The sequence below is a fragment of the Mya arenaria genome, chromosome 17, assembly GCF_026914265.1.
Source record: "Mya arenaria isolate MELC-2E11 chromosome 17, ASM2691426v1".
In the NCBI taxonomy this organism is placed as follows: domain Eukaryota; kingdom Metazoa; phylum Mollusca; class Bivalvia; order Myida; family Myidae; genus Mya; species Mya arenaria.
The window spans coordinates 39350665-39366017 of NC_069138.1; the positions used below are offsets into that span (position 1 = coordinate 39350665).

A 15353-nucleotide genomic window follows, 5' to 3' on the forward strand; every position below is an offset into this window, starting at 1 on the left:
GCCCACCCCATAAATTTGCTGTTCTTACGATGTTTATCGTATATTTCTCTCTAAAATATATCTTCAAACATTTTTTTCATTTTACCAGTCTAGCGACCGTTTAAAACGACAATTGATCAATAAAATATAATATGTTAACTATTACATACTGTTTATGTATGTTTAAAATGATAAACACCTACTCGGTAAGCCACCTCTGCAGAAAATTTGAAAAGCTACCGGGATTCCTTCTTAAAACATGAGCTACATTATGTATGCTTATTTATAGACTTCCGAAGAGGGACAAAGCATGTCCGTACAAGAATGTAATGATTAATTCAAATTTGAGTTGCTTCCCTTAGACGATAAATTTGGCGATTACTTAACCGTTTTCAGGTTTTAAAATACAGCAATTTATGGTATTAGTATTATTCAACACCGGTTTTATACTTTATAATGACAAATCAATAATGTCGTCTGATAGTGCAAGGTATAATGAGAATTAAAAAATCCTTACAGGGCCTCATGCAAATGAGCGCGCACATGATGATGTCATCCCCGCGTGCAACTTAGAAGGTCAGAAGTGTAAACAATGTTTATTTGGGTCGAATTTCACATACTACTCACATTTGAACGCAACAAACAGCTGATATCTGTCAAAAATGATGGCGCAATGAAAAATCAGACTGATTTTTGTAACATATTTTGTTTTGACTGGTTTTATCTGGGTGGGCGAAAAAGTGGTACGGGCAAATAATAGGTCGCTAACCAGTACCCTATTTTGATGCGATTTTAATGAACAGTGCACTATACTTAGAAAACTATAGGGCATAGGTTTTAGGCTCTGGTAGATGTGTTTAATCTGCCAGACAAAATAACATGATTTTAAAGAAGTATTTTACACCTGAAATCATTCTAAATAAAGGGTTTAATTTGGCATTACTAAAAATGGCTAATTTGTGTTGTTTCAATTTAAACAAGGTTTTTTTTAACACTAGCATTCCCATTCTTTTTCAAGTGAAGTTTTCTGACAGTTCTACTATTATGGTAAACAATTGAAGGTTATTTTGACCGGAAGTGATGCAAAATAGTAGTGTTTTATCTATCTTCAGGGGGCGGTCGAAAATAGGTTGTGGTCGAAATTAGGTTGTTATCACTAGAGATGAGCTCAAACTTGGTTGTTCTCGGTAAATAGTAGGCTAGGACCCGACAGACAGACATGTGGTCGTTCCAGACGGCACGCAACCCGCCCAAAAATCAGACTACTGTAGGACCGTACCTTTACTTTGGTTGGGATCGAGCAACTGCTGCAGTCAGTTTCCAAACACACGTGACCACGTTTGCCTTTTCCTGTAGGATTAGAGATGGTTTCCATTTTTTATGGGCCTGGTATTAGCTTATTTGAAGCATGCGCATAAGTCAATATAGGCAGCCAATATGGTGGTCGGTATTTCTTGTAACCCAAACCGGAATTGCTGGAATTCCACCGAACCGGAAATCTTATTTTGTAAATGGCAAAGTATAAAATCCGGCCCTATAAGGTGGGTTATAGGGCTCTAAAGAGGTATAGGTAAGAAAAACATGACCCTAGGGTCTAACTTTTTTAATTCTTTACCAATTTAATAAATTTTGGTATCATTGTAAAGAAGAAACAACCACCTTTCAGAAAATGTTGTTTTTTTTAAATTTCTACTTTAAAAAAATATGCTAATATTACCTTAAAGTCATTATTGAAAACCGCGTATTTTCACACAGAGAAACAGGTATGAAAAACACGGCCCTAGGGTCTAACTTTTTTAATTCTTGATACATTTTTAAAGTTTTGGTATGATTATAAAGAAGGAACATCCAGCTTCAATATGTTGTTGCAGTGTTTTGTTTGTAGTGTTTATTATTTCTTTTTAAACTCTCATTAAACGTAAATATGATTATTTTTAATTATGTAAACCCTTAAAACATGGGGAAAATCGTCGAATTTATTTCAGTTTTTGTTTATACACTTAGTTAACACTATATATGCATTATTGCCATACTTTCAGTGTTTATATATTTTATTTAAGTTAAATTTATTTCCCATTACGCCACTTTGAGCATCTTTACGCCTCTTTACGTATCTTTACGCGTCTTTACGCATCTTTGCGTATTTAAGGTATACCGCGGTAAACGCGTTTCAATTTTGCCGTTATGTCTATTTTACCGGAAGTGTTTCTCCGGAAATGTTTCCAATTTCGTGATTTTCATGATTTTCTCTTTTTGCGATATTAGTCCTATTTTGGTGATGTAAGTCATATATCAAGGCTGTCTTTATACTTAAAGATCAAGTATTCATATTTTCATATGTATCTTAATAATGAAACGGCCAGGGTTTAATTACACACTTTATGTTCTTATGTTATCGTTTTAGTCCAGTTACCCTTAGCGGATCATAACCAATAGCGGATCACTCTCTTGTTGAATACACGCTATAAAGTTTATTTAATTGTATTTTTTTCTAAAAATTGGCAGTTATGTACTTTAAAACGATTGTGAAAATCACAACAAATATTGGTTAAATCGAACTTCAAAATCATCTGTATCATACGAACGTTCGATGCAACTGTTTACTTGACCCAGTTGTTCCGGCCTCAATTTGATTGCAACATGTGCTTTTTCTGAGAACTTTTTGTCCAACTACAATGTGTAAGTGAACAATTTATACATTTTATGAAAGGTCAATATATAACCACTTAAAAATGCATAACATTCTTTTCTTTCATCAATGAATTGTTAGAATTTGGCGGTCATAATTACGTGTGGGTAATTAACCAATAGCGGACTGCCATTTTGTTCATGCAGTGAGTTTGAGAGGTTCTCTCAACATAGTAAATTTGTACCAGTTTGTCATTGCCGATTTTTTTAAACATAAAACAAACATTGCTGGATACTTATGTTACTTTAATTATGATTAAAATATGAATTATAACACACATATCTAATTTAGTTTCAAATGTTTGACTTTTTATTATACATAAATATGATGTACAGTACTGTACTCACTTAATATCATAAAAATGATATTTATCAGCTTTAAATTTAAAAGAGGCCTGTGTTTTAATTGGTATCGAGGATTGCCACTTCCATAAGTGTATACCATGCAGTTTGTGATTGTTTTTAAAAATATCACTTGTGTTCTACAGATGAATGAAGATTGAATTTGGGCAGAGTTGACAACATTATTTATTGAGAAGAGTTGGTGGAGGTAAGTAACCATTTGAATCTGGAACAGAACATCACATTAACATTATCATATTGTAGCAGTGTACACTTAAAATAAATTATTTGAAATAAATCTCAAAGTTACTTGCTCATGGTTTGTGAAATCTTTAAAGTTCAGGTGGCCGTGTGGACTAGCCAGCTGTCTTCTACTTTTTTCTTCGTTTTCCCTAATTCTGTATTTAATTGAAATGATTTTCTTTCAGGTACCACCGCCACCTAATATATCTGCCATCAAAGCCAGAAGAGGAAGAGGCCATGATATCTCCACAGACAAGGAAGCCCATGATGAACCACAGTCTTCAGCAAGCTGTTGCACATCTATCACATTAGAGAACTCGGTGATAAAGGGGTACCATGTGTACAAGATAAAACCCCCAATAACTGACCCTGTGCAGGGTTCCCCTTGGTTCTAAAAAGTTGTCGCCACTTTTTCGCGGGGGGTTAAGGGGGCCGCGATAGGCCCCCTTACGGGTCCAGGGCAGCGCCCTTGTGGGGGCCAAGGGGGCGAAGCCCCCGGAAGCTCATGGGGTTTAAGCATTTTAAGAGCCTTAAATTGCAATTAATTAGCACATTGTCGTGCAAAGCATAACATTTTGTTGTACATGAAGCACAAGATATTAATAGCAAATTGTTATTCTGTTGACAAAATTCATTGTATGTGGACTAGTATATAAATAAAAAAATATCGCAAAAAATGTGACATAAACATCAATATGTTGATTTCAGTCTAATGCCTGCATACAATAAAAGAATACATTTGTGAAATTATGAGATAAATTTAGAATAAATGGAAACTCAAAGAAATATACATTGTCAAACTAGGGCCATAACTTTCCTAATAGAAATTTGTCTACCTACTCTTTACTCCAGCCAACATATTAGAAGCCTTATCAAATGGGGTTTAATCCTATTTATTTGATTTCTGTTAATCTTTTTGACACTTTTTGAACTCTTAGAATGCTGCATTTATAGCAATTACAAATTGCGACAAAACCGAAAGCAAGTCTATTTTTAGCGCGTAAACGTCATTACGAAATTTGCATATCAAGTGACTTTCCGACAACATAAAATTCTACAATTTGCATATTTAAACTGACACGATAATTACGCAACAACAAGGCTGTTGAGCTAAATATTAAAATTGTTTGCTAATAAGAGACATAACAGTTAAAGGATGTCATTGTTTATCCGTGAAAGCAATAAAATTCTGCAATAATTAGCGAGGTGTTGACTGGGCCGTGACTGCTTGCTTTAATTATCGGATTAATTTTTGTTGTCGCACCAGCAGATGCGCTTCATTTATGACAGTGACAGAATCGATTATCATGCAGGCCGCATGGTCACCACTTACGTCATTTTAAGAAAATATTTTAGAAAAAATCGTTGTCGCCATAAATTCGCCAAATTTGAAAAGTTGTCGCCACTTTTGCGATTTTGTCGCAAATGGCGACAATGGCGATCGCCAGCGGGAACCCTGCTGTGACAAAGCTTGTTGTAGATAGGGAATATACTTACATCAAAGATAAAGATGCATGCCTTGTGTGGATTCCTGGACTTTCTGAGTCTGATATCACTTTACATGACATGGTAACAGATGATAAAAGACAGCTTAAGTTGTCAGATATAGCTGCCCTTCCAATTGGCCATGTACCATGCATTCTTTGTTTTTACAATGTACTTGATTCGGGTGGACACATGTGTGCCAGCATGACTGGTGAACCAACGCCCAGTTTCCCACCGTGGCCTGCTCCATCTGAGAGTGGTGGTGGCGTTGTTATTCCATGTAAATATGTACTTACAGCAGAAGATGAAGTGAACACTATACAAATGCTAAGAGAAACACTCAAAAAGATGCCCAAATGTTATGTGATGAAAATAGTTGTTAATTGACATTGATATACTTGTTATTGCCATTAAAATAAGGTGGACTAAAACTGATATATAAACTAATCCGTTAATTCATATGTCTTTAGAATGTATTTAGAATTTAATTGGCATTGTTTTGTTTTCAACAAATCTAGTGATAATTCGTTGCTCATTATTTCTCACCTGCAATAGAACTGCTTGATGTTATTGATCAAAGAATCTCCAAATTACAATTTTTGATTTGAAAAGTACTTTATATGGATTATGGTTTTGTTTAGTTGTTCAATGTTTTATACTCAAAGTAGCTTGAATTTTGATTCAAATTGTTGCATCTTTTGCCATCAATCTTGTTCACTCCAGTTTTCGTGATGTCTGTGTGTTTTGTTCAGGTTTAAGAAATAGGTTTACCTTATACAGTACTACACATGTATTTCTAACAGCTTTTAACCTGTTACCTCATTATCATTGCATAGGTTAGTACCATAATATCAACACCTAGCTCAGGCTAGCTGGTCAGAATTTCTAGTAAACTTGTTATGTGTTTATATAAATTATATTTGTTTATATTTTACTTTTTAAATGTCTGTGATTTAATTCTTGATTATAATGTGATTTACTGTGATTTTATGATTCTGTTATCCTCAATCATTGTCAAATTATTTTTAAATGAAAATAAATTATCTCAGTCAGCATGAGTTTATTCTATGCATAGAATTAGTAAATCCTATTCATAAACAGTTCACAGATTTACAAGCACATGCATACACAGTTATTATTCATATCCATTTTGAAAATTTTATACAGTTATAAAAAGTCCAAAAGCTCTCAAAATTAACTGGACCTGAGTGTTTTCAGTTGGAAATTTGTTGAAATTATTTAACAAATCAGATATCTTGAAATACATATATGCGATCTCTACCGACTTGACGTGATACAGACCACCAAATAAGCATCCTGTCATGATATCACCTATAAAATGCATAAAAGAGGGACTAAATATATTTAACAGAAAAGATAAACAAACTGATTGTCAGTTTTGACAGCTAAAATCTCGCTTGAGAGAACCCCCAATATCGGAATGTCACATGATCTGTTATTGGTAAATTTGGTTCGCTAATGCCTCATTTACTCGTACATGCAAACAACGGTCAGTTAATCTGTGTCTGCACTGAAATTGAATTATTTTATGTCAATCAAAAGAGGAAATATTTTTCTTTTTAACTGTAAACGTTGCAATCTCAGAATGTAAAACGTTTGTTCAATGCACAGCATTGTTTCCATACTGATCCGCTACGGGTAACACGACTGTACTTTTACTCGATATGAAATGTAAAGAAAACCATCGACATTCTCAAGGAAACATTTGAGCCTATATACAAATTATAGAAAAGGGGTTCAACAGAATTTGTTTTTACTTCTGACAACAGTAAAGTAAACCTAGTATTGAAAGTGTGCCTGTGGTGGAGCTCAAAAACATGCATTCAGGAACACTAGCACTGTTGTTTGACTGACCGAGCTAACCAGGCCGTTGGTGTTTTCCCACACACATGACATTCCTTCCACATTAACCTTTCTGGCCATTCCAGGCACTTTTGATTTTACTTCTGACACCAGTAGAGTAAACCTGAGAAGTAAAGTGTGTCTGGTATAGGTTTTTTTTTTAAACTAATTTCAATGATAACTCGGCGTTTTATTAAAGTGCCTTAAATTTAAACATAGAGTCATAAACTGTATATTAATTTTGGCAACAATTGAATATAAATTGATCATCTTTACCTTGGCATCATATGGCGGTCATATTTTTTATTAGTGATTTATTACACAAATCAGTGATTATCGTAAGGAAGTAAAAAACAACTACATTAGGAACCCTACATACATATCTACCCACCCTTCAAAATATGGGTTGACCAAAGTAATATTTAATTGTCACCTTATTACTGTTAGAACTGTTCTTGCAAACATTGTACTGAATTTGCTGTTTGATGAGCAACTGCATGCTCTTACTGGCATTTCCACATAGATTGTCATTTATTTGGAATAATGAAACTTTCCTTTTCAACTATTTTGGCACAGGATGAAGTAATGGCAAGCAAAATATCGAGGTGTGCCCATGTTTCCAGCATCGGACGAATATCATGGGAGGAAATTAAGAAAGCACAAACGGTACAGATATAGAACTAAAGGGGCTTAGAAAAGCTCATTTTTTGTTACTAAAAAACTCAGTTCTTATGCCAACAAGCAAAAAAAGAATAGACTTTTCTGATATTTACATTGAGACGTGGCGATAGCTATTAAGTTATAGGAAGGTGCTGCATCCTGTCTTTTATGCACCCTTTTTTCCTAATGGATACTAGCATTTGCACCATTCCGACATCTTTTGATGTTTTAGATTATCAAATACATCCTTTTGTTTAAGAACTTTCTATATGATTATAAATATATACCAACTTAAATATTATTTGTCTTTTTTCATATTAGAATCTGTAGCAGGGGGTCCTAGGTTTGATTTAAATTCTGAACGTTGTCAGTGTTCATATAATACTGCATGTAATTGGTACATGATTAGTTATCATAAGTCACAAAACAATTTTGCAACTTTACGCTACTTGTTCATCATGCAGTTTAGTTTTAATAATATATCAGCAGCATCCTGTTCTTCATTAAACCTGGCTTTAACCCTAATTGAGGGGATTATCCAATTACTACCACCCATCCCTTCTAATGTAAGTGATGCCTGCTGGTGGCACTTCAACACATCTTACTTGTTGGTTTGCTCCTCTTCAGACTGAGCATTGTGATAGTTGTGAGTCCAAAGAAAAGAACTTGTGGTTGTGTCTGATTGGCAGCTGTTCCTATATTGGATGTGGGGAGTCTGGAAAGGACCACAGCTCACAGCATGCTGAGGTAGGGTCAAGGGCTCGGTTTTGAATTCTTATTTATGACCAAACTCAGTGGGTTGTTTTCTCACCTTTTTGTGAATGGGTCGAGGGCCCTTAAGAGTTGTGAAAAACAATATGCTTTAAATTTTGCATTTACAAAAGAACAATTCAAACAAGAAAACAAAGCAAACACTTTCCTGAACTTTCCTTTAACAGTCTACAGTCAAGTAACCCAAAGCAAACTCAACTGCTTATCTAATGTCGCTTTATTTAATAGCTTTAAATTATTTTTTTTTAAGTAGACTGTCCTGGTAACTACACATTGGCAAATGCATAAATTGGTAGTCAAATTGCATTAAAAATGCATGTTCAGCATACTTGAGATTATGTATTTTTGTGAGCCTACACAATTTAGTCTGTATGTATTGTTTTAGAGCCATAGTCACTGCCTGTCCATCAACTTATCCACACTCCGTATCTGGTGTTATCGCTGTGAGAGTGAAGTGTTCCATGACAAGAACAGCCCTGCATTCATGTAAGTGTGATGAGAAATGTTGAATAAGCCCAAACAGTAATAATTCATTACTGTCACTGGTGAAAAATAGGGTTACTGTCAGGGTAACACATTGTCCGATTAAGATCTAAGATCACCAGAGTGACCATTATAAGCATGATGTGAGTAGATGACAATATATATTAGAAAAAAGCAACTATCTCATGAGTTAGATTGAACATAGGAGTTTAGTGAAACTAATGCAATGTACTTTAAGATTTGTCTTCAGTTAATGTTTGGTAAAATAAATGTCAAGCCGTCAACTTAGGTGGAAGAAACAGACACAAGACCACACCTTCACGTAAAATTGTGCCAATGAGACTGAAAACTATAATGTAATAACTTGTTTCACAATCATTGTAAAATAAATATGTTTAAACTAAGAAACAGACCTTTCAGAGAAGATAACTGCAGACAATTCTCAGAATTTGTTTTTAAAATATATTTGAAAAGAAAACTTTTTCAAATGAAGTGTACAATTCTACAGCTTTAAACCTCTATTTCCCGTGTAGGATTCCAGACAAGCCCTCTACATTGGAGGAAGAAATGGATGTCCAAGGGGAGATAACTGCAGAAAACTCTCCTCACCACAGTGTGTTTGGTTTCGAAGACAGTGAGTCAGAACCAGATGAAGACATTGGCATGCACAATGTTAAACCTAAAGGTTGTTAATATAATTATTTTATAATATTATAATAGACTATTGGTAGTGATGGTGTGATGATAAAATTAAATGGAATAATAATCAAACAATGGTTTCAATCAATTGTGATTATCCATAATAATTTTTTATGGAATGGTATTACTTTATTTAAAAAACAACAACATAAAATGCACATGTATAAAATCATTTGTTGCAGGATAATGTTATATATCAGTTATAGTGGAATGGATGTACAAGTACATACAAAAATTAACTTGTGAATTTATTCTTTTTGAATTCCTTATTTATGGTCAATTAGGTAATGTACAGGGCAAAAAAATTATTAAAACAAACATGAACTATAGTTTGATACCAATATTTAGTTCATATTTTCATTCCTTTGATTATATCCGACTCAATGATCGATTTTAGTTGTCCGTTTTGATTCGATAATCAGTTATGCAATTTGTCCAATCATCCAACTCTAATTATTTGTATTTTAATCATTTGTTTGTTGAAATGACATGTAAGTAATGATAAGAAGTCTGACTGATTGTCAGCAATTAAACTAGAGAGAGTAAAGTAAATTTAAACAAGTGTTCTTTATATTTGCAGGATTGACGGGGCTGCAGAATCTTGGGAACACGTGCTACCTTAATGCTGCCTTACAAGCACTCTCAAATTGGTGAGAAACAATTCATTAGCTTCATGTAGGGATTAAATAGTGATTGAGTATTGTTGAAAACCGGTCATTGTCCTTTAGTCAGCAAAAAACTGTAAAAATTGATAATCACTAAGAGTTAAAAAAAATATTTTAAGAACATGTAAGATATCGGGAGGGGGGTGCTCAATTTTGTGTATTGTTTTTGTTTTTTGTGATCATAAAGCCGAAAAAATACACACCCAACTTTGCTGAAGATAGAATCACTTTGGACTGGCCTTACCTAATCATTGTGACGTACTCTTGTAAGTTAAAGTGTTATAATCATTAACAATTGTTTCTTAATCTCTTTTTCAGCCCCCCACTGACAAGATATTTTCTTGACTGCCCAGGATTTGTCCATCCAGATAAGTCGCCCCGCATTAGTACCAGCTATATGAAGCTGATGAATGAAATCTGGCATAGAAAAAGGTGAGTTCTGGTATGAAATTACAGTGTCAAATAAGTTTCATTTAAGGAAAAGATTGATTTAAAAAACATGAGTGTCAGGAATTTAACTTGGAAGGCCAACAATAAACCTACCCTTACACACGCTTGGGTTTAAAAAGAGAATGACTTGAAGTTTAAAGAGCCAAAACCTAAAAATAATTGGCTGTTTAAGTAAACTTTATATATTGATTTCAAAAGCCCAAATTCCTTTTTGGCTTGTATCCAGTTCAAAGGGTGCATAAGAATTGAAAATGGTATCGGTGTTCTTTTTATACCCATTATTTCATTGAAAAGGACCCTAGTTAATGTGTTTTTGTATGGTAAATCTGGTGTACTCTTACAGAAACAAACCTTACCTTCTCTGCCTATTTGTTATAGCATTCTTTGTCATTTCCACGCCAAGTTCGAAATTACCACATTAAGTCGAAATGATCCATTTTATCCAATCTGAAGTCCCTGACCCCCTTCCCAAAATAGTTGAATAGAGCACTTACCATTATGTAATTACATATTATGTGTATGTATTTTTAGGCCAAGTTACATGGTACCCAGCAGTGTTGTGAGCGGTATCAAACTGGTCCACCCCATGTTCAGGGGATATGCTCAACAGGTAGGGGTTTCAAGTTTATCTCCTTTACTATCTATCCATGTTGAGCAATCAAAGGGATATTCTTGTAATATGTGTGGAGGCATGGGGTGTATTGCTAAAGAATCATAAGTTTAAGATTGTACCTTTTTCATCCATTCAGCAATTTCTTTACAACAAAAAATCATCTTTAAGAAAGTAGTATGCATTATGTTTATTCTGAAGTTAAAAAACAACAATTTTAAAGCATTAGTTTTTAGCCTGAATTTTGTTAAAATATCCAATCTTCATGTAACTTGGTGAGAATATTAGTTGACCAGTGTGAAAAATTGTTCTCTCCGGTCAAAAACATGGTGACTAGGTCAAATATTAAGACAAATTTTTTGTTTGACAGTTTCTTATTCCTTTCATTAAATCAACAGTGTTCATCCAATCTTCAAGATTGAAGAATATGTCATATTTTTTTTAGGACCAGTGTAAAAATGGGTCATCTCTGGTCAAGAATTGGGTCTGACCAGTGTAATTATTGACCAGCAGCATTTACTCTTTCCTCTATAGACATACATCCTGCTGCAAAATCACATTTGTCCAAATGATAAATCTAGCTATAATGAAGTTTCTAGCACACCGGATAGGCATTTCCGGTGAATTCAGCCGTGCTGGAAAACTCCATCTGGCATCCCCCCATGCCAGATGAGTCACGCACTGTGACGTAATACTTTCATTTTCTTTTATTAATCACTAAATGTAACCATAGTTATGAGATTTCAATAGATGAGTTCGATTAACATTAACTTTACAAAAATATTCCTCAAAAACAAAACAAAATAACCCTTAAAAGAGGTGATATCGAAGGAACTTATTGACGTATGCGGTGAATACAAATTACTGCGCGTCATGACGTCAGTAAACATCATCGCACGCGCTTTTTGGTGAAATGTACAAAAATGCGCTTTCTAATGTATTTTCTTCACAAAAAATGTAATTAAAGGTATGCTAGAAAAAATATCTATCATGTGTGTCCGTTCCGGATAGAAAAATCCGACCCTCGGGCACGCTGCGTAGCCGGTAACTCGGCAAGCCTCGTTACCTGGCAACGCAGGTGCCCTCGGGTCGGATTTTTCTATCCGGAACAGGAACACATGACAGATATTATTATTCTCAAGAAATATTACAATTCGAAATTGCACAATAACATTTTCTTGAGATGATTATGCTTCTGTTATACTGCCCCTGAATGTGGTTCAACAGGTCTGTACATATATGGCTAACATCACATTACATTATTCTCAAATATATTTCTTAAACTTTTAAACAACTGTTTTATGTAAAATTATAAAAAAATTGATTTCTCTAATAGGATACTCAAGAATTCTTGAGATGTTTCATGGACCAGTTACATGAAGAACTAAAGCAGCCAATCAAAGATAACCATGAGGATAGGGAGGAGGAGTCAAATATTCATGAGCATAAAAGCTCACCAGTGATTGGTCAGATAAAAAAAGATGGACAGATCCCAATGGATACTAGCAGCACGAGCAGCCAATCAGATTGTGACTATGAGACATGTGACTCTGCATTAGGAAGTGAGAAGGATTCTGTTAGTCAGAATGGATTTAGTGACGAGGATCAAGGAAATGAACTGGCTCATCTTAATATTTCATCAAACTCTCGTGAATTAAGATCGCAGAAGAAAACAAGCAATTCGTTCAGCTCAGAAAGTGGGATCAGCAGATCAGATGATTTTTCTAACAGGACCTCTAAGCTTAAAGAAAAGAAAGACCATGCAAATAGGTCAATACGTAGTGCAGAAAATGTTAGCATTGGTACTGATGATCAGAGGAGTGATTCTGGGGAATTTGTAGACGCTGAATCGGAGCCTGCAAGAGGGCGTGTTCGTGGTAGGAGAAGAGTGTCAGGGTCATCAGAGAGAGGAGAGGGGCTGGGAAATAGGTCAAAGGCTAGGCAAAAATCAGGTTCAAGCTACACTACTCATTCAGGTATGAATTTTAAAACCATAATGAAATGGGATGTAACACAGTCGTTGCTTATTAATTACTTAAATTAATAACGGTCTCAGTGCCTAGACGCTTATAAATTGAATACTACAAATGCTGAGCATGTGGAATGCTGTGATGTTACCAATTCATGCGTAAATACAGGAAAGCTAATATTTAGAACGTTCATTCAGGATTTGTGAATTGTTGATGAAGAAATTATGATAACAGTGTACGAAATTCGGATTGGAATCCACTAGCCCATTCGGGCTACCAGAGTTAACCTTTGTTAAGGTTTTGCATGTAAGCACCTTTAAGTCATTATCTCAGTAAATACATCATTTATTGCATTGAAACTTTGGATATGTATTTCCAACTATCTAACCTACTAAATTAATGAAGTTAGATAACACTTATTTGAATATATTGCAAATAATAGGCCTTTATTATTTGGCTTGGACATTCTGGTTAAGGTTTTGCATGTTAGCACACATAGGTTAATATCTCAGCAATTACTTGATGTACATTGTATTGCATTGAGACTTAATACAATGGTACTCAACCATCCAACCTACTTAATTAACCAAGTCAGATAACTCTAATTTGTATTTAATGCAAATAATTGCCCTTTATTATTCAACTTAGAAATTCTGGTTAAGGTTTTGCGTGTAAGCACACATAGGTTAATATCTTTATTATTATTTAATATTATTTTTATAAAAAAAGAACTTCAAAATAATTATTTTTAATCAAGATTAACAGAGATGCAAGCAACAAACTTTTTTTCTTCAATGTACAAGTATTTTGTATATATATCACTATGCCAACAGTAACACAAAATATTGCATATCATATTTCAGGACCGGGGAAGAATGTGCAATACCGGAGTGTGATATCAGACATCTTTGATGGCAAACTGAACAGCTCAGTGCAGTGTCTTACTTGTGAAAGGGTATGTCATGTTCCTCTGTTTAAATCATATTCGTAAATGAAAGCTTTTTAGATTTGCAATTTCATCATTGACTCTTTTTCTTTAAGAAAATAGAAATGCCATTGCTTTGTAAGGCATTTTAAAGTCATTGTTGGAATTGGCGATGTGAACAAATTAATCTTAAGCATATGTTAAACAATTAAGAATACCCCCAAAAGACCAGTTTTCTCCCATTTGACTGAAACTCTTTTAAGTACAAATTATCTCCCCTTGTAGTGTATCCTTCAAATACAAGTTATCTCGCTTTGTAGGGTAACCCTCAAATGCAAATTATCTCCCTATATACCGTCACCCTCAAATGCAAGTTATCTCCCCTTGTAGTGTATCCTTCAAATACAAGTAACCTCACTTTATAGTGTCACCCTCAAACAAGTATCTTGCCTTGTTGTTGTTAACAACTTTTAAAAACATGTTTGCTGGTACCCTCAGAAGTCAATGTTCATATAGTGCATCAGTGTTATTCCACCATTTTGGGAAGCGGGTCAGGGCCTTACTGATCAAGAAAAGTTGTGTCAAGAAATTGGCAAGAATGGTTTAAAAATGGGCAAAAAGGATAAAAGAATGTGATCGATTTCTTCAAGAATACAAAACTATTCCATGCAAAGACCATTGGGGGTGGGGAGGGGGCCAATTTTTAGATGAAATAAAAATAATTAAAAGTGTATGATTAAGCATCGGAAATTTGTTGGAAAAAACCCAACACTGTGCATGTATCAATGACTCATGTTGCAGGACAGAAAACGGGGATTAAGAGTGTTAAAATACATAAGATCTCACAAATACAAGTTATGTACCTTAATTTGTCAGGTTTCAACAACCAAGGAGGCATTTCATCTCTGCCAATTCCCTCAAAGGATGCATGCATGAACTAGCTATGTTGTTAACCAGTTGGGGTGTTAAATTATTTATAAGGAATATCCCACAAACGCATTAGGTATCTCCTTTTATTATCAGGTTTCAACAACCAAGGAGACATTTCAAGACTTATCCTTGCCCATTCCATCCAAGGATCATGTTCATATGCTTCATGCATCAACCAGTCATGTTGCCGGGCAGAAACTGAAGGCATGTAGTGAGGTCCACCAGAGCTGGCTACATTGGATGTATGGCTACTTGAGAAGGTATGGAAATCAGAGGCCTGTTTCAATAAAAATCAAAGTTGGTCCAAGGGCCAAAAAATGTTTTGGTTAGGGTTACACTTCAACTTACATTCTTTTCAAAAGCAGGTAGAGTAGGTAGCCTTTTTAGCTCTACTATTGGAAGAATAAGGAGAGCTATTCTACTTAAATCTAAGCGACGGCGTCACACCTTGGTTTTTGCATGTAACCACATTTAAGTAAATATCTCAGTTAATACATCATGCGCTGCATTGAAGCTTTTGACAAGTGTTCCCAACTATCCAACTTACTTAATTAATCAAGTTAGATAACTCTATCTTGAATATTATGCAA

At 34.7% G+C, this 15353-nt stretch overlaps 1 protein-coding gene across 2 annotated transcripts in view; it reads left to right on the top strand.

Moving 5' to 3' along the window:
• Window positions 1-2167: 2167 nt before the first annotated feature.
• The window catches only part of LOC128223983 (ubiquitin carboxyl-terminal hydrolase 20-like), a 31452-nt gene continuing 18266 nt past the window's right edge, over window positions 2168-15353 (top strand). For both annotated transcript variants that reach the window (XM_052933541.1, XM_052933542.1), the window contains exons 1-11: window positions 2168-2259; window positions 7177-7266; window positions 7888-8007; window positions 8417-8517; window positions 9048-9199; window positions 9794-9863; window positions 10197-10310; window positions 10860-10938; window positions 12275-12914; window positions 13772-13863; window positions 14857-15023. In XM_052933541.1, coding sequence (XP_052789501.1) covers window positions 7186-7266; window positions 7888-8007; window positions 8417-8517; window positions 9048-9199; window positions 9794-9863; window positions 10197-10310; window positions 10860-10938; window positions 12275-12914; window positions 13772-13863; window positions 14857-15023 — 1616 coding nt within the window. In that variant the 5' untranslated portion in view covers window positions 2168-2259; window positions 7177-7185. The remainder of the gene's footprint in view (window positions 2260-7176; window positions 7267-7887; window positions 8008-8416; window positions 8518-9047; window positions 9200-9793; window positions 9864-10196; window positions 10311-10859; window positions 10939-12274; window positions 12915-13771; window positions 13864-14856; window positions 15024-15353) is intronic.